Source organism: Plecotus auritus (assembly GCF_963455305.1).
Source record: "Plecotus auritus genome assembly, chromosome: 1".
In the NCBI taxonomy this organism is placed as follows: Eukaryota; Metazoa; Chordata; class Mammalia; order Chiroptera; family Vespertilionidae; genus Plecotus; species Plecotus auritus.
The window spans coordinates 223843518-223862431 of NC_137770.1; the positions used below are offsets into that span (position 1 = coordinate 223843518).

Genomic DNA, 18914 nt, shown 5'->3' on the forward strand with positions numbered 1-18914 from the left:
TAGCCTGGCTTTTTATGGTGACTGTTGCTCTGGAAAAGTTCATCTTGAGTCCAGAATGCTAACTGGAGTCTTCGCTTGTTCATTGTTAACCCCAAGACAAGGCCGTCACCCTTTGTGACTTTAGAGAAACACACAAATGCTCAAACACATAATTCTCCAACCGTCTCTTTGCAATTGCCTCCTTCCAGGCTTTAGTATAATTGATTCTTCTATTTTGATGCAATGAGCGTGCAGCTCATTAAACTGGAGGCACACCAGGTCACTTCGTGGGGCTAATGCAGGAGATGGTATTTAAATGACAGTTTGCAAAAGCTTAGAATGATTTTGCCCTGAGCACCGAGGCTGAAGCGTTGGAGCGCTGGTGTTGGAGCGCTGGTGTTCAAGCTCTGATTAAAGGGCCGTGGCCCACCTGGGCACAAAGCACTTCCGAGACTTGACGGAATGAAGGCACATTACCATACTCCGCGTGTGGGTGACACCCAGGGAAATCATAAATAAGAGCTACACTTATTGCACCTTTGTTATTTTCCTGGCATTGTGTCGGCACTTTAAATAATAATCACAGCTAGCATTTCTGAGCGGTTCTGTGTGCCAGGCACTGTCATATATGTCTTTACATATATTATCTAATTTGATCCGCACAATAGCCCTTGAAAATATGTGTCATTGTCTCCACTTTACAGGTGAGATACTGAGTTTCAGAAAGGTTACATAGCTTGTTCGAGGCCATATAGCGTGTAAATGGTGTGTGTATGTCCAATGGGACCCTTCAGACGGTTCTAGAAGCCAGCCCTGTCTTGTCCATGATTGCTCGACCTTTTTAGCATAACCTACGCGAACGCTATGGTTGTAGTGCTTGGTGATGACATCAGTAAGAAATCCCTGTCCATGAGCCCAGCAAATGTTTTACTGTATTCTGCTCCCAAATGGACAAAGTAATCGTTAAGCATGTCTACGTCTGAGAGCATTTTCTCCTCTCTCAAGGAAGCCTTGCTTCTCACAAAACAGGTCCTCCTGTCCCTGGGGTCATGCCAGTGTCGGGAGAGCGCACCTGGCTCAGTTCAGCGATTGACAACCTGACACACAACACTCCAGGGCGGGCCTTTGTATAAACTGTACCTTTAGCTGTACTGTAGGCCACTTACAAATACACCCTAACTTCTACACGTATACATTAAAGGGAGAGGAAAACTATGAAAAGAAATCCATTGAAATACCAGCCCATCATCAATATCAATCACATTCCACTGCTTCTACATGCAGATAAAAAATTAGACATCGGAGCATACACTCTCGCCATCAAGGCCCGGTTCAGTGCTTTGCCCTCCTAGTTCACTTGACCACACCCATTCATTGTGGGCCTGTGATGTGCCAGGGACTGTGCTGGAGAAATAGATGCCTCAGTCGGGAGTTCCTGCCCAGCACAAAGAGAGGATTATAGATAGATGGGGCCATCTCCTTGGAGTGTTTTGGAAGTGGGTGGAGGAGCACTGGATTAAATAATTCTACCTGCTCAATGGATGTGCTTATTAATAGCAATGTCATAAGGATTATACCAACAGTCCGTCCTGCTATTAACTTGTTATTTTCCGTTACCTTGTTCTTCTTGATTCTCTTCATTCTCTAACTCTTTGGCTGCAAAGATGTCTTTAATGGAAATTAGGTCATTTTTTAAGAGTTCCAGCTTCTCTCCATCAAATGATGCTAAAAATGACTGAACCTGAAAAAAGAAATAGGTCAGCATAACTGTCATCCTTTCTTCTCCTTAATAACATTTACGTACAGGTGTCCCCAGTTCTCCCGGGACCGAGGCGAGTCCTGGCGTGGGAGGTAAGGAGGGGTTGAATGAACTGCCTATTAACTGTGCAACTTTGGGTCCATTACTTAAGCTCCCTCGGCCTCAGTTTTAAAAATTTTAAGGTGAGACCCACACTTCTACTGTGATTGATGTGTGGTAAATGAGATGACGAACGTGAAGGGCACTGCACACAGTCGCTCCTGGGTGACAGTGCTTACAAACACACTTTGATGTCAACCCTAGATTCAAATATCAGCTCCTCTCTTCGTAATTATGTGACCTTGGGCAATTTAACCGTTCTATGCCTCAGCTCCAAATGGTTGGTATCTTTCAAATGGGGACTAAAAGCATCTGCCTTGTACGGTTGACTTGAAAGTTAAAAGTATTTACAGTGATGATCAAGACATTTTATATACATATACATATCCACATATATACATATGTAAATAAATAAATATTATGTACCAGGTATACACAGATACAGATATCTATACACGGGTTATTGTACTGGAGTTGCAAAAATGCACAAAACACAATTTTCTTCTCAGAGATCTTGTAGTCTAGGAGAGGGAGCCCACGATACCCTATAAGACCATGACAGTGCCAGTGGAGTGTCAGTAGGGGCACCAGCGAGGGAGCTGCCCATCCCCTGGGGGAGGCGAGAGGGTGTGTGAGGTCTGGTGTCCTCCCTGAACTGCTGTTCTCCCTGCCCATTGTCTCCAGCTCCCTTCTTTGAACGGATCCTTTGTAAACACTTAAACATTATTTGTACAGATGGCCAGTCATCCTCTGCGGGTCTGAACATTGATTTCCATTTCCAAGCTGGCCAAACGGCATGGTTCTCGCCCTTTGAAGTACGACCGTACAGTACAAGGCTTTTAATTTTTCATTCTGCGGGGCCAACCCTCGCTCTGGAGGGAGAGCCAGCAGAGGAACCACCCTGCCCTTTAGAATATGCTTTAATATTCATGATGGTAGTAGATTCGCACATCAGGATAAGTGAGGGAGTTAGAGAGGGCACCGGGATGCCAGAACACCAATTTCCTAAACGTTGCTAATGCAGCCAGTGCCGAAGCTTTGAGCAGAAGCCCGGCGGGAAGTCATCATCACAAAACCCATTAGCCGAGTGCAGCAGGTGAAAGCAAATGCACGCTGCACGAGGCCGCCACCCCTCCTTTTCACCCGGACCGACCGCCTCCCGCCTCCGTCCAACTCTTTCCTGCAGCTCACACACTCATGTTTAGGTCTCAGGGTCCTAGATGTGCCCACGTCAAATTCCGACGCTTCAGATATATTTTCTAAACAGCAGTTGTCTATGAGTAAAAATAAAGTAATTGAATAAGTGAGAGCACAACCCTTAGGGAAAATGTACACACACGTGGAACATTTTGGTTTTCCCATGGCCTCTGGAGGGGAGCCATCCTCCTGCAGTGATTGCAGCGGGGTTTTCTGCTTGGGGCACGCCTGGTAAAGGTTCTTTTAAGCAAAGGACTCATTTGTCTGCATCTGTCTACTACAGCATCTCTTTTGCTTCCTTCTAGTTCATTCCGTTATGCAAGGCAATGTGCATTGAATCTTTATTTCAAATCAATAATAAATAATTGATTATGCATGCCTCAATAAATATTTGTGGAATGCTGACTGCGTGTCTGGCACTGTTCTTAAGTGCTGTCGGAACACAAGGACAGTCTGCCTTAAAAATCTTTTCCCCGAAAGGGGGCGTGGGGTACCATTTTGAAGATTCTTGTTTACTCTTTCTGTTGAATATTTAGTATAATGGCAATACAATTATTAGTTTTTCCTTAAGACTTACAGATTACACCACATGCCAACTGCCATCCTAGAACCAATCTGGTAGATACTAATGCTCACAAGTCCTTATATTTCCTTATGCCTTGTCTCAGTTTAGCCAATGGAATGTTAGCAGAGGAGACAGAAACCATTTCTGGGTCAAAGCTTTTAAAAAATGGGAGTGTCCGCTCTTAGGCTGATGGGATTGAGAAGACACTAGATCAGGGGTGGGCAAACTTTTTGACTCGAGGGCCACAATGGGTTCTTAAACTGGACCAGAGGGCCGGAACAAAAGCGTGGATGGAGTGTTTGTGTGAACTAATATAAATTCAAAGTAAAGGAGCAGAGGGGAGAGCAAGAGAACCCTCCACTCTTTCTGCTCCACGGGCCGGATAGAACAGTCGAACGGGCCGGATCCGGCCCGTGGGCCGTAGTTTGCCCACGGCTGCAGTAGGTGATGGTAAAAGCCAATACTTTAGAATAGGACACAGGGGAGTCCGCAGGGCAAAAGGATAGGCTGCCCAGAGCCCGTACTCCCCCTTCTGGACCGCCCTCCCCCAGGGGACTCCCCACGTTCCCTTCCACGGCCTGTAGGGACCTCTTCCCCAGGCTGTGCTCCTTACAGTGGGACCGGCTACTGGAGAGTGCACTTCGGGCCCACGGGCTGACAAAGAGGTGGATGTTCGCAGGGTGTGCTGGAACTTGAACTAAGTCATCATTACATGTGCATGTGAGGCTCTCTGAGGTGGCAGACAACCGGAGATAAAGGGAGGAGAGCAGGCAGGAGGGTGGTGTGGAAATTGGAGGAGTCTGAGAAGTCTAAATGGGAACCTGGCCTTCCAGGTTATTAGACAGTATATGTGTCAAGGGTAGGATGGTAGAATGTATTTTCTTCAGCAGTCTGTTTCCGAAAGTGCTTTTACTCTTAAACATTTGGTATGTGTAGGGTTGCCAGATAAAATACAGGCCAGTTAAGTTTGAATTCTGGATAAACAACGAATATTTTTGTAGTATAAATGTTATGTCCCAAATATTGCACGGGACATATTTATGCTTAAAAAAAAAAAAGTATTCATTGCTTTTCTAAAGTTAAAATTTAACTAGTCATCCTGCATTTTTTGTTGTTGTTGTTGTTCAAGCTGACATCCCAAGCATAGGTCTCCATCTGTATTCTTGCCAGAGGCCTGTGAGCATTAGGATGGGTCTAGTGGAGGCACAAGATGGGCAGAGCCTGGCTCCTGGATCCCTACGTGCAGGAAAGCTGCCTGCTGATCAGGCACCCCCATCGGGGACTGTTACAGGAGGGAGGATAACGCCTAATGGGTTCGACCCATAACATTTTAGGACTGTTTATTACAGCACCCAGTAAGTAACATCACTAAGCTAATTGGAAAAAAATGTCTACATTCCTTACTATGAAAACTACAAAAATCTCCAGACTGGGGAAGGAAAGCTGAGTTTGAGGGAGCAGTGTGCAAATAGAGAGAAACGCCTCCCTCCAGGGACCTCACCTCCCTCCTAGCAACAGCAGTCCTTTGGGGCTCTTTCCTAGGGACCTGGGACCTGCGGCGGTTTCACGGCTGAGACCTGCGGTGGAACCAGCCAGAGTGAAATCTCTCCAGCTACCACCAGGACAGCTCCAAGGGGTCATGCTCCCCTGTAATGTTTTTAGTATTAATAACAAATACATAAGAATTCATATAAAAATAAAATGTCATCAACAGTATATATTACCTATACACATATATGTATACAATAAAATGGCAGCTAACATTTATTGAGTGCTTATTATGTATAAGGCATGCTGTGACTAACTTCACATGGATTATCTCAATTATTTTACTAACCCTACGAAATAGGTTTTCATTACCATTCACATTTCATAGATAAGGAGACTGAGGTAAGACAGGTCCCAAACCATACAGCTACTGAGTTATATCTGATCACGTAATGTCTGACCCCAAACAGCTTTGTAGGGAAAACTCTGTGCTTCATTCTCTAACGCCCCCTTCCCAGATCATCGGATTCTGCTCTATGGGAGTCATTTTATAACTCTCTACACTGTAGATAGCTGTTTGAAGCACAAAAATAATTCTTGACTACAGATATGTGAGTGAATTTTTCCCAGTGGAGGGACACCTCCTCTGCAAAAACCAGGTTTGTGTCCATTTGCACAAAATTTCAAAATTGTTTTACTCCGTATAAATCTGTGCTCCTTGGGCTTTCCCTTTTGAAAATATAATAGTTGTTTGGTTCCTTCATTTAATTAATGAAATAAATAAATGATTTAATTCATGTTCATTTGATATCTCATGATTTTGCCTTTTTTTAAAAAATTATCTGTTAACAGTTTACCAGAAGACTGTCACTGATGACTCCTGGGTAACTGAAAAGGAAATAAACACAGACAGTAACTTGTAACCAATAATCTTGTGGGTGAGGAGTGGGGGATGTGTGTGTTTCCATCTTGTTTGGTCCTTGGTTGCCTGCTATGTGGCAGATGTCATCTTCCCCTGACGAGGCAGGAAGAATGTCTTAATCTCTTCAAAGTCCAAACATGAAATGATAAAGCCTAGATTCAAAAACCTCTTCTCCATTCGGAGGCTCACCTCCAAGTTCAACTTCCTGTCTGAGCACCTGCCTCTCCCCAGTGAATGGCCCACAGCTCCTCATAGCCCAGAGCCCCTCATGGGAGGTCCAAAGGGCACTGTCCTATGGCCTCCACTGGAAAAGTAGCCTAGACTACAGGCACCCTGACATTCACACAAAAGAGCCATAATTAAATGAGTTAACGGTTTTGACGGAAGATGATTTGATTTTGGGTGATGGGCACACAGTAGAATATACAGATCTCGTATCATAGAAATGTACACTTGAAACCTATATGATCCTATTAACCAATGTCAACCCAATAAATTTAATAAAAAATAAATAAAATAAAATTAAGTGCTTAGAATGGTGACTATATAAGTGCCAGTATAAGTGTTTGCTAACTAACACATATACACACCATGTAGATCCTTTAGAAAAGAAATCACCACACCCTGCTGATTTTTGCTCTTCAGGTTTTTGTTTTGTTTTGTTTTTGTTAATCCTTACCCTAGGATATTTTTCCATTGACTTTTAGAAACAGTGGAAGGGGGTGGGAGAGGCAGAGAGAGAAAAACATGGATGTGAGAGAGACACATGGATTGGTTGCTTCCTGCACACACTTCAACCAGGGCCGGGGGTCAAGCCTGCAACCAAGGTACATGCCCTTGACCAGCACTCTAGCCACTGAGCCAAACTGGCTAGGGCGATGTTTTATTTCTTGGGATCACAGCCTTGGGATCACAGCGGGGGAATGTGAACATGCAGGGCTGCTGGGTGGCTTCTCAGGAGCATTCCCAAATAGAACTGTAACCACCAATAAGATAATCCTGCCCGTTGTAGCCCAGGCAATCTAACAAATGGGTGATTAAACATATAACCCATAAAATTAAATATATTAAAACTCCACAGTCTGGAACCAACATCAGCTGCTTTGTTTTCACTGGGTGGGAATGAAGACGGGGCTTCGTAGGGCATCTTTGATCTGGGTCCTATGTCAGCAAAGAGAGGTGCAGGGCCAGGAGCCTGACAGCCAAGCTTCGGAGCAGCCTGTTGCACCATTAGGTCTGCCTAGTGATGACTCTGACTGTGCTGGCCCTCTTAGGGATGGGGAGGAGTAATAGCGTGGCACAGGACAGAGAGGGAATAATATGGAGCATGGGGGGGGGGGTGTCATAGGCTGTACAGTATTTGTGACCTCGGCACAATAATAAGGAGGTGCTTTAATGGCAGATTTTCCAGTTTCTTTGCTATTTAAGAAAACACGTTGATGAATATGTCAGTTAAAATGATCTGTGCAGACATACCTTGCTTTCACTTTCATTGGATAGAATTTCCAGAGCTTCCAGGTGTGACAAACCTTGGTACTCATCAAACAGCATCCCGTAGTGTGCAGTCCTCTCGGCTGTGACCTGCTGCGCCAGTCTCTGCTTCTCCTTCTCCTTGGCCTCCCTTAACATCTGCAGAAATACGCAATATTCGTAAACTCACTGTGTGCCCGGAAGCCCCGTTTCCTGCATAAGAAGTAGTGGGATATGAGGGCTGACTCTGTATTTGTAAGAGTAGGTTTTAGTCACTTTGGAATTTCTAAAAAAAAAATTGATGGTTTTGATGGATTCTACTGACAATTTTTACACAATATTCCACTTCAAATTTTACATGTTCATTATGTACACAACAAAACAAAGGAAAAATTCTGTGCCCCGGTATAGGACTGGAAAGAAGCATAACAGAAGTTCAACAGTGGTTTCCACGGAAGTGTTTTCTGAGTGTGATTAAATTCTCTACAATGTCAAAATTTTTTATAATGAGCAAATGTATGTGCACTAGAAAAGTTTAATCTACTGTGACAGGATTAACTGTGATGGCTGCACTTAGGCAGACTTCAAAGAAGAAACTAACTGACCTGATTTTATCTGAGTCACATTATTTAAAAATTTGTGTATGTGTGGTTATTAAAACACACAAAATTAATAAACTATAAATTAATAATATATTCCTTACTAGATCCTGAATGTAAATAAGAATGTTAGCTTGGCAGTTCTTAGATCGCTCATGAGAGGTATGACTGTGAACTGAGTTCCTCTACTCGTTGATAATATTTCTCACATTATGTTTTCTGTTGATTAAATAAAAGGACAATGAAAGGAACACAAGACCACTAGTCACTCCCAGTTTTCTGCACTTGCTTTCTTTGTTTTTATACCTCATTTATTCAATTCCTCATCAAATTTACTGGGGCATTAAGTTTATAGGGTTGTTTAATATCTGTGAAGAGCACATAAAGACACTGGCCACCACAAGGTCAGTTAGGGAAGATCATGGGAGAATAGATTTTGTTTTTATTATGTGTCAATGAAACAATCAGCCACTTCCTCCTTTTGGGTCTTGATGTTATTGGCTGAAAACCCACAGGGCCGCAGACAGAACTCTCCTTCCTGTTTGTCTTTAATAAGTACAAGCTCTGAATTTTAACATTTTCGAAACAACCCCATCAAACCACTGGCAATTTTTAACACAATAAAACCCAGTGAAGAAGATTGATAGGAAAAAGAAATCACTCATTTGAAATATGGAGTTGGAGGAGAGCTCTACGGATGGACCCTCTGCAGGAAGATAAACAAGTGGGTCCCAAAGCAAATTAAGCCTGAAACCTCACTGGAGGGAAAAATGTCAACACTGAAGCTGTCCTTTGGGCACTTCATGAAAAGGTGGGGATTTTGGAAAAGTCAATCATGCTGGGAAAATAGAAAGCAGCAGGAAAAGAGGAAGACCAAACAGGAGAAGGACTGACTTCATGCAAGAAGCCATAGGCCTAAGTCTACAGGAGCTGAGCAGGAGGACAGGACATTGTGGACATCACTCAGTCACCAGGAGTCGGAGCCAATCAAGGTGGCAGGTAACACACACACCCCTCCCCACTGATCTCACTGGGTTGGTGGTGGCAAAACAAAATAACCAATTGACATTGAAATTGCTTCCTTTCTCTACACAACTTCCATCTCTGACTTTGTGCTTTGATACAGAGAGGAAAGGGCTGAAATGGAAGGTAATGGGAAAACGTCATCCTGGAGTGATTTGAATTCACTCCAAAGAAGGGAGAGTGAAATTCAAGTTGCCTAGAGAAAACCTGGCTTTACCCAGGATGTTGGTTCTATTTTCCCTCTGGAAAGGAGATGGGTTTAAAAAGCAAGGAGTGATTCTGGCATGAGATCCGAGGAATGTTCCCCAGAGAGTTCCACTGGGAGAGAACCACGAGGCATGCAGGTCGTGCATGGGTGAACACTTCTGATTTCCAGTCACTGACTGTGGGTTAGGGAAACCCTAGCAGACTTCCCTCAGCTAGTGGCAGCGTCATCCTTCCAATTGCTCAGGCCAACACCTCGGAGCCATCCTTGCCTCCTCCCTCTATCTCACACCCCACATTCAGCCCTTCAGGAAATGTGCATAGGCCTTCGCTAGGATCAGCACTCATGACCACCTTCATGGCTCCACGCTGTTCCAGGCCTCTACTACCTCTTGTTTTATTGACTGAAAGAAAAACTTCCAAAAAACCATAATCCCACCTGAGATAACGAAACGGTTCTTTCCATGAGTGTCTTGGTCCGCTTAAAGCCTGGGTCACTTTCTGCGAGGACATTCATGGTTTTCTTACCGATGAACTCCAAAGCATCAAGCCCACCTGTTAAGACGCTTTTACCCTGCAGATGGGGGGATTGCATGAGATTAGATTTTTACATTTTGCTGCTTCGCAGCAGTCAGCAGCTCCCAGAGGGCTCTGTCTTCAAATATTAATATCAACATGACGTCATAATTTTTTTCATCAGGAGATTTATTATCCACTTAATCTGATTTGCTTTCCCTTAGAATAGCATATGCCATATGATTTGTAGGACATGCAATGTTATTTAAAAGGATGGTTAGAAAAAAACAAAACATATTTGGGATTACTTTGACCAGCTCTGAGTGTATGAATAGATATGTATCAAGGACATAAAATTAATAGGTGACCCGATGGCTACTTTGAAAAAAGTTTAAGCCAAGTAACAGAGTTATGTGGAGCAATCTATTAAAATGTCAGATGCTCTTGGCAGTTTAGGGAATTCTTTAATCGAGGGCCCTGGAGTGTAGAAGCCTTAGGCTGTTTCAGATGGCTCTTCCACACTTTTAGAAACTAGTAATAACTGCCTATGATTAGTATATTCATGAACTAAGACGGGCTGATTTCCATATACTACTGGCTTTAGACACTGTTCTATTATACAGTTATCCTCTTGTGAATCCCTTTGTCAGTCACTGTTTTCCTTAAAAAGAAAAGATGAAAACAATCATCTTTCTCACATAAACTGTTCATATAAACAGAACTGCTTAAAGTCTTTGCAACTTCTGCACATACCCTCCAACTGTACAACTGCAATTACAATATGCATATACCTGTGTTCTTCTCACCTTACCTGAATTTATATACATTATATTTTATTATTATCCTAGAGGCCCGGTGCACAAAATTTGTGTATGAGGGCGGTGGGTCCCCTCAGCCCAGCCTGCACCCTCTCCAATCCGGGATCCCTCTCACAATCCGGGACCACTGGCTCCTAACTGCTCACCTGCCTGCCTGCCTGATCACGCCTAATTGCACCCCCTGCTGGCCTAGTCACGCCCAACTGCCCCCCCTGAAGGTGTAGTTGCCCCCAACTGCCCCCCCTGCTGGCCTGGTCGCCCCCAACTGTCCCCCCCACCCCTGCTGGCATGGTTGCCCCTCAGTGCCCCCCTCTGCTTGCCTGGTCACCCCTCACTGTCCCCCCCTGCCGGTTTGGTTGTCACCAACTGCCCCCCCCCCATGGGCCTGGTTGCCCCATGCAGCCTGCTGCTTGGTCGTTTGGTCACACCTCACTAACTCCCCTGCCAGCCTGGTCACCCCACGCAGCCTGTTTGGTTGTCCGTTCGGTTGTTTCAGATGTGATGGTCGCTTAGCCTTTTATATATATAGATTATTACCTGCATGCATTTCCCAATCTTCATAATTATCACTTCAATAGCAATATTCTATTTCCCTGAGTTAATATGCTTTATCCATCATTTTCATCCTGGACATTGAGACTTGTTTCCAGATTTGGGTGCAAATCAATAATCACACTATAAAACAAATCTTAAAATACACATACTTTGGGAGGACTGGGATATTGGCCATTCACACTTCTGTATATTTGATTTATTTTCTTCTAACATTCTATGGGGGATTACTAAAGTAGAGAATAAAATGAGAGAAGGAAGGTTGTAGGGACTTTGAATAAGGGCAGCCCTGGTGGGGCGTGTCTGGAGCTTGGGAAAAGAGAACATAGTGACCTCCCAACCTGCAGTTTCACTTTGCAAGGTTTCAGTTACCCGCCGTCAACGGCAGTTCAAAAATATTAAATGGAAAATTCCACTGACAAACAATTCATACGTTTTAAGTTGCACAGCGTTCTGAACAGTGTGACCTCAGTTGGGGTACCTCCCACTTTTTTCATTATTCATCTGTTTTGTTGCCAATAACAAGTTTCTTTAAGAGGTAGGCAGCTCCCTTCCCCCAGCCAGGGGTGTGAGTCGGGGGGGACGGACTTTGAGTTATTGGAGGAAGGGAGAGTGGGAGGAAGGGAAATTGGGAGGTGGGAATGGGGGAAGAATGTGGGTCTTAGTTATCTGGAAGCACTTTAGGAACATCTTGGGGATGTTGTTCCTGACTCTTTACCAGAATTTATGTTTATTTAAGTGGCTGTATGATATTTCAAATTGAAGGTTAAGAGGCACAGAGCGCTGAGGGAAAACAGCTGTCCCAGCTCTGAGAACCAGCCCTCTCTCCCCGCAGCCAGACGCTGTCCTTGCAGCAGCTGGAGGACAGTGACATCAGGCTGAGAAATGTTCCTTTTAAACAGCTCCTTTCTTTTAAACATAAAATTCATTTCGTTTTGCCCTTATTATTTTGGTTCCAAGGTTTACGCCTACTCTGTAGGAGGAAGCATAACAAAACCGTAATCCCAAGTTGTGAGCAAGGCCATTTTTGCTCTGATGTATCTAGGTCACTGGTAAATAGAGATATCAAAGGAAGGCGCCGGGAGACTCCAGGGCAAACAGAGGAAGCAGCTAAGGACTTACTGTGTTTTGAACCACATTGGTGATGGCTGACAGCACGCCCCGGGACCCCGACGAAGGAGAGGTGGGTGGGCCTTCCTCAGGGCTCTGATCTGGGGCCGCATCTGCTGCTGAAGAGAGAAAAGGTTGTTTCACAGTTCATTTCACTGATCTGAAATCTTCTTATTTGTGCATCTAGTGTAATACAGCCCAACTCCAAGAAGCCCCCCGATCAATACATCACTCACTTGGAGGGACGCCATTTTCGGTGTCAGGTTGGGCCCCTTCGGAAGAGCCAGAATTTACACTATGGATCCGTAGGGCCCCTGCTTTTTCCTTGACTGCCGTCAATCCATGACCTATTGGGAAATGAAGATATGGTTCATGGCTACAACAGAAATCCTCAAATTCTAGAGCTCATCTCCCAGAGTGGTGGTAAGCAGGGGTGGTGGTGGACAGCATAGACTTGGCAATCGCTCAGATGTGGGTCCCAGTTCCAGCTCAGCTTCACCACTGCCTGGGGGGTGACCTGGGAGAAGTTTCCTAATCTCTCAGTGACTCAGTTTCTTCGTTGGGTTATTGCGAGGAGCAGATAAGAGAGACCGATGTGAAGCGCTCCCAGATGCTTTATTATTCCCTGTGGCTTTGCACACTGTCTAACTAGCAACCTGGGATCTTACACTGAAGAGATTACCTATGAATAGTATTTGATTCCTTGCAGGCCCAGCCCGTGGCAGGTGCTCCATTGTTATTTGGTGAATTGAAATCAGTTGAGCTTTAACACGCTCTTTCCACGTGTTGGTCATTCCTTTAGAATGGAGAGAGCAGGGTCGGAGCCCATGTGTCAAAATCTAAAGGCAAGTCCGTGGGAAAACCAGGAAGGGCACCCGACAGCTCTGACAGTTGTCTTGACAGTAAAACAGGAGCGATAAGAACAGTCAGCCAGGATGAAGGGCACTGGCTTCACTCTATCTGAGCAGGGACAGAACCTCTCTCTCCTGGACCCAGCACAGTGGGTATTCAGTAACTACTGGGTAAATACAGAGCTGACCTTCTCATGCCCCACCCCACCCCCAACACACACACACATACACACACACACATATGCACACACACACACACACACACACACATGCTCCCTTGGCTTGATAAATATAAGGTATTTATATTACAAATATAAATACCCTATATTTATAATGTATACAGACTTTAACAGCTGATAGCTGTAGATTCTATTACATGGTGAGAATGAAATATATTTTAATAAACACTGCCTTTATAACATGTATATACTTTTGGGGGGACACCCTGTATTCCTGTCTACATTTTATTCTTTGTTTCTCATTAGAGGCCCTCCTGATGAGCTATAGCTTTTCTCAGAGTCCCAAATCCAACAAAAAAAATCTCCTGACGCTCCTAAGTGGCTATTTAGTTCTTGAAGGAGAAACAGCAAGAGCTGCCATCATCACAGCACTCACCTCCCCCTAGCACTCTGGGAGAAATGAAGGATTTCACTTGGGATCAGGGCAACCTCAGGTGGTTAAAATCCAAGGCAGCAGCAATAGTAATATACGGGGGTGAGGTGGGGGGCGGGGGGGAGATCCCAAGTCATGCCAGGACTTAGAGCCAAAAAGAACTACCTGGTCTTAGAAGGCACTGTTAAAATGACCAATTATCCACCTACTGACTAAGAGAAAGACAAGGATGAATCCCAAACCCAAATATTAGTATTGTATCCGTTGTAACTTCATCAGAGCTATCTGAACATAATTAGGACACGGATACTTACCAAACAGACATAGGACTAATTATACCCAGTGGGAATCACCTATCATTATACATGATCTAGAAAACCCCGAAATATTATCTATGATGTTTGTAACATTAATTACATGCAGAAATATATGTCTATATTCATGTGTAGATCATTAAATACAGTTCAAGTTCATTATTGAGTTACGTCGGGGGGGGAAAAAAGATGCACTGTAACTGCCAAAACCAAGACTTGAATTAATTCTCTCTAGCTTCCAATGAATCCCAAGCAGTTCAACGGGAACTTATTGGCGTTTCAGTAACACATTTAAGTTACAGAACATAACCATCTAACTTATTTACATACTGAGTCCATATTCCTTGCCATCTTTTAAAAATACATATTGTTAAAAAGGAAATCGTGCACATCCAGATAGGAATCTATGCTTCTTACCTAGATTTCTGAGAGCTACAATCAAGGAATGAACGAGTTTGAGAAGGCTGGGGCACATCTGTTACAGCTTCTTTGCATAAGCCGTGCAAGAAAGATGATTCCACCTCGTTCCCTGAGACCAGTAGGGGGTTATTAAACCTCATGGTCATTATCTCCTCTTTCACCTTTTCCACCCTTTGCAGGTTAGGAACATATCTGATTCTCTTCCTAGAGAAGAACAGCTTCTCGCCATCTCAGAAAACAAATGATCACAGATATGTGTGCATAGGCTGTCTCTAGAAAAATAGCTTTGTTTCTGGAAGGAAATACCATTTTTATGTGCATTTCAATGGGGTGTGTCTGTTTAACAGATATAACAATAGCTGCTACTCCAACTACATACATACACACACACACACACACACACACACACACAGTTTTATTGAGTTGTAATTATACTGCACAATAATATATTCTGATAAATAGTTATTTTTTTCTGAATTCTTTTGTTAGTGAAAGTACACCTTTACTACATTCTACTAGAAACATAAAGCTATGGTCTTTCATAACTAGGCTTTATACTGTACACCACACCCCACTTTGAAGAATAACTTCTAAAACTTTACTTAGTGTGACATCTAGTGCTCAAAACAAGGAAGTAAAAATAGGGAATCATGGTTGCCTTTTGACTGGGAGGGATTCATTCTCAGACATTGATCGGTTCTACCAATAACAGAGAAAAACAACAAATATGAATAATACTATAGGGTATATTTCCTAAATTAGTTTCTTCACATGTCATCACAAACCCTAAGTATCCTCAAAGAAATCAAAACCCTCCAAATTCCATGGTTCTGAAGATGGGATATCCTCCACCCGTTGACATATTGCAGCACTGCAAGGATAAGAATGCTCTGTAAGTGCTGTGGGTGCTGTATAATTTAAAAAGAAATGTTAAACGATTGACTAGTGTTTAATTTATCACCTATACTCAAGTGGAAAGAACCTAAACTTAGAGTGTTTGCCTAATTATCAGACAGAAATTCATTAACCCCTGGACCATATTCATAGACTGTAAAAGATTGTGAACAAATTTCAAGCATGAATCCTACTTTCTTTGGTTTCTTTTCTATATATTCATTTTTTAAAAGAAAAGTAAATAAATGAATGAATGCAATAAAAGGGAGGAAATGTTATATTAAAAATTTAAGTAATCAAATAAGATACCTAGGAATAAACTTAACTAAGGAGGTAAAAGATCTGTACTCCTACAGAAAACTACAGGACACTGAAAAAAGAGATAGAGGAAGACGTAAACAGAGGGAAGAACATACCGTGTTCATGGATTGGTAGAATCAACATCATTAAAATGTCCATACAACCCAAAGCAATCTATAGATTCAATGCACTCCCCATTAAAATACCATGGCATATTTCACAGACCTAGAACGAACTCTTCAAAAATTCATCTGGAATGAAAAAAGACCCCGAATAGCTGCAGCAATCCTGAGAAAGAAGAACAAAGTAGGAGGGATCTCAACACCAGATATCAAGCTGTATTAAAAGGCAATGTTCTCAAAACTGCCTGGTACTGGCACAAGAACAGACATATAGACCAATGGAATAGAACAGAGAACCCAGAAACCGACCCAAACCACTATGCCCAATTAATATTTGACAAAGGAGGCAAGAACATACAATGGAGTAAAGACAGTCTCTTCAATAAATGGTGTTGGGAAAATTGGACAGATACATGCAATAAAATGAAACTAGACCACCAACTTATATCATACACAAAAATAAACTCAAAATGGATGAAGGACTTAAACATAAGACAGGAAACCATAAAAATACTAGAGGAATCCACAGGCAGCAAAATCTCAGACATATGCCAAAGCAATATCTTCACCAATACAGCTCCTAGGGCAATGGAAACTAAAGAGAGAATAAACAAATGGGACTATACCAAAATAAAAAGCTTCTGTACAGCGAAAGAAACCATCAACAAAACAACAAGAAAGCCCACTGCATGGGAGAACATATTTGCCAATGTTATCACCGATAAGGGTTTATCTCCAACATTTACAGGGAACTCATACAACTTAACAAAAGGAAGATAAACAATCCAATCAAAAAGTGGACAATGGACCTAAATAGATACTTTTCAAAAGAGGACATAAAGAAGGCCAAGAGACATATGAAAACATGCTCAAAGTCACTAATCATGCGAGAGATGCAAATCAAAACAACAATGCTGTACCATCTCACACCTGTCAGAATAGCTATTATCAACAAATCAACAAACAACAAGTGCTGGAGAGGATGCAGAGAAAAAGGAACCCTCGTGCACTGCTGGTGGGAATGCAGACTGGTGCAGCCACTGTGGAGAACAGTATGGAGTTTCCTCAAAAAACTAAAAATGGAACTCCCATTTGACCCTGTAATCCCACTTCTAGGAATATATCCCAAGAAACCAGAAAGACCAGTCAGAAAGGATATATGCACCCCTATGTTCATAGCGGCACAATTCACCATAGCTAAGATTTGGAAACAGCCTAAGTGCCCATCAGCAGATGAGTGGATTAAAAAACGGCGGTACATCTACACAATGGAATACTACGCTGCTATAAAAAAGAAGGAATTCTTATCATTTGCAACAGCATGTATGGAACTGGAGAGCATTATGCTAAGCGAAAGAAGCCAGTCAGAGAAAGATAAATATCACATGATCTCACTCATTTGTGGAATATAATGAACGACATAAACTGATGAACAAAAACAGATCCAGAGACAGAGAAGCATTGATCAGACTGTCAAACCTCAGAGGGAAGGTAGGGGAGGGTGGGGGTAAGGGGGAGAGATCAACCAAAGGACTTGTATGCATACATATGGGCCTAACCAATGGACACAGACACCAGGGGGTGAGGGCATGAGTGCGAGAGCAATGGGGGGATAAGGACACATATGTAATCAATAAAGAAAAAATAAAATAAAATAAATTTAAGTAATCTAATGAGTTAGCTGGTGCCCTACTTGAGGGTCCTTGAGCATATGGGACCAGTACAAAGTACCCATGGATTAAAATCGTGATTCTTGAGAATTCTTATATCATCAGCAATGTCACATGAATTCATGTGATATTAATAGTGATTTACACAGTTAAGGGTTCTCATTTTAGTATCATTCTGACAAGTTTGGCATTCTCTGTAATAAAGGCTGTCATTATTTCTGACAGTGCTGGGAGAAGGGATTCATTAAAATGTGCAGAAGGAAAAAAAAGTGTAACTTGGGAGAGGATGGGGAAGGGGGCAATGGTAGTTCTGAAAGGTAAATATGCAGATCAGATGCACTTCCCCCTCCTCAGGTTTTCTTGTAGTCTCATAAAACTGTCAAAACTAGAATTTTAAATAAACAGTTAGGCCTTCTGTAGAATCTAGGAATACACTGTTCTGTTCTGCCATGGAGCTTTTACTTTGGAATACATATTTGTATGGGTTTCAGCATTGTCGACTTCCATTCTGATTATTGGTCTATTGCTCTTAATATCATCTAGGAACCAGTCAGGTCTCTAAGATGCTTGTGGGCAATCACATCTGGTTCTCACAACATCACTTTGAAATTACCATCAAAATCATTTCTTTTTTTTTACATTTTCCTTTTCCATTCTGGTTTCTGCCTGGATCTTCAATAGTAACCATTTTTATTGCATTTTATGACTTTGTCCAAAGGCCTGGGTCTTCTTAGAATGTGATGACAGTGCAGCTGTGGGTGAAACTAAGGCAAGAATTACTGCCTTTCCCAAAATAATTGCTGGCTGAGAAATGCTTGATTTTATATAAACATTGGGAAGGTTGCTTTTTCTCGTTTTCCTTTAACTTTGGGATCAATGTAGTTGGGCAAAGACAAACTAGAAAAATACAGAATAGCAAAACGTCAATCAATTTTCTGTATTTTTCCACTTAGCACGGTACTTACAAACATCTTTCTCCTTCTATATATAGCTACAGACTATGGAATCATTATATTCCAGAAGTTGAAAGGAATCTTAGAATTTGTCAAATTCCCCCGCCCCCACTTTTCCAAATAAGGAAGCTGAGTTGCAGAGAGCTGGCACGCATGGTGTAGCTAGTTAGTGACAGTCCTTTGTGATCACAAGTTAGTAGCAGTCAGGGCCTGGCTTGGGTCTTCTGACTCCTGGTACATTGCTCTTTCCAAGAGACAACCACCTTCTCAATGTTTCCTTTTTCTAATTCCTCTCCTGCCCTCTTTAAACAGTTCTAACTACTGTGACATCAGCTTTTCAACAAATGTAAGAAGTATTGGTTTTACCCTGGCTGGGTGGCTCCATTAGTTGGAGCATCGTCCCATACACTGAAAGGTCGTAGGTTCGATTCCCCGTCAGGGCATATACCCAAGTTGTGGGTTCGATCCCCTCTCGGG

The 18914-nt window shown here is 42.7% G+C and overlaps 1 protein-coding gene across 6 annotated transcripts in view; it reads right to left on the minus strand.

The window, feature by feature from the left end:
• Positions 1-18914, minus strand: part of FAM114A1 (family with sequence similarity 114 member A1) — a 60610-nt gene that overhangs the window by 13821 nt on the left and 27875 nt on the right. For 3 of the 6 annotated variants that reach the window (XM_080656518.1, XM_080656514.1, XM_080656519.1), the window contains 5 exons: positions 12538-12648; positions 12314-12420; positions 9745-9879; positions 7486-7638; positions 1597-1720 (listed from right to left, as the gene is read on the minus strand). In XM_080656518.1, coding sequence (XP_080512644.1) covers positions 1597-1720; positions 7486-7638; positions 9745-9879; positions 12314-12420; positions 12538-12648 — 630 coding nt within the window. Of the gene's footprint in view, positions 1-1596; positions 1721-7485; positions 7639-9744; positions 9880-12313; positions 12421-12537; positions 12649-12983; positions 13264-18914 lie in introns of those variants that run through there. The other 3 variants (XM_080656516.1, XM_080656515.1, XM_080656517.1) reach the window with 2 other exon arrangements.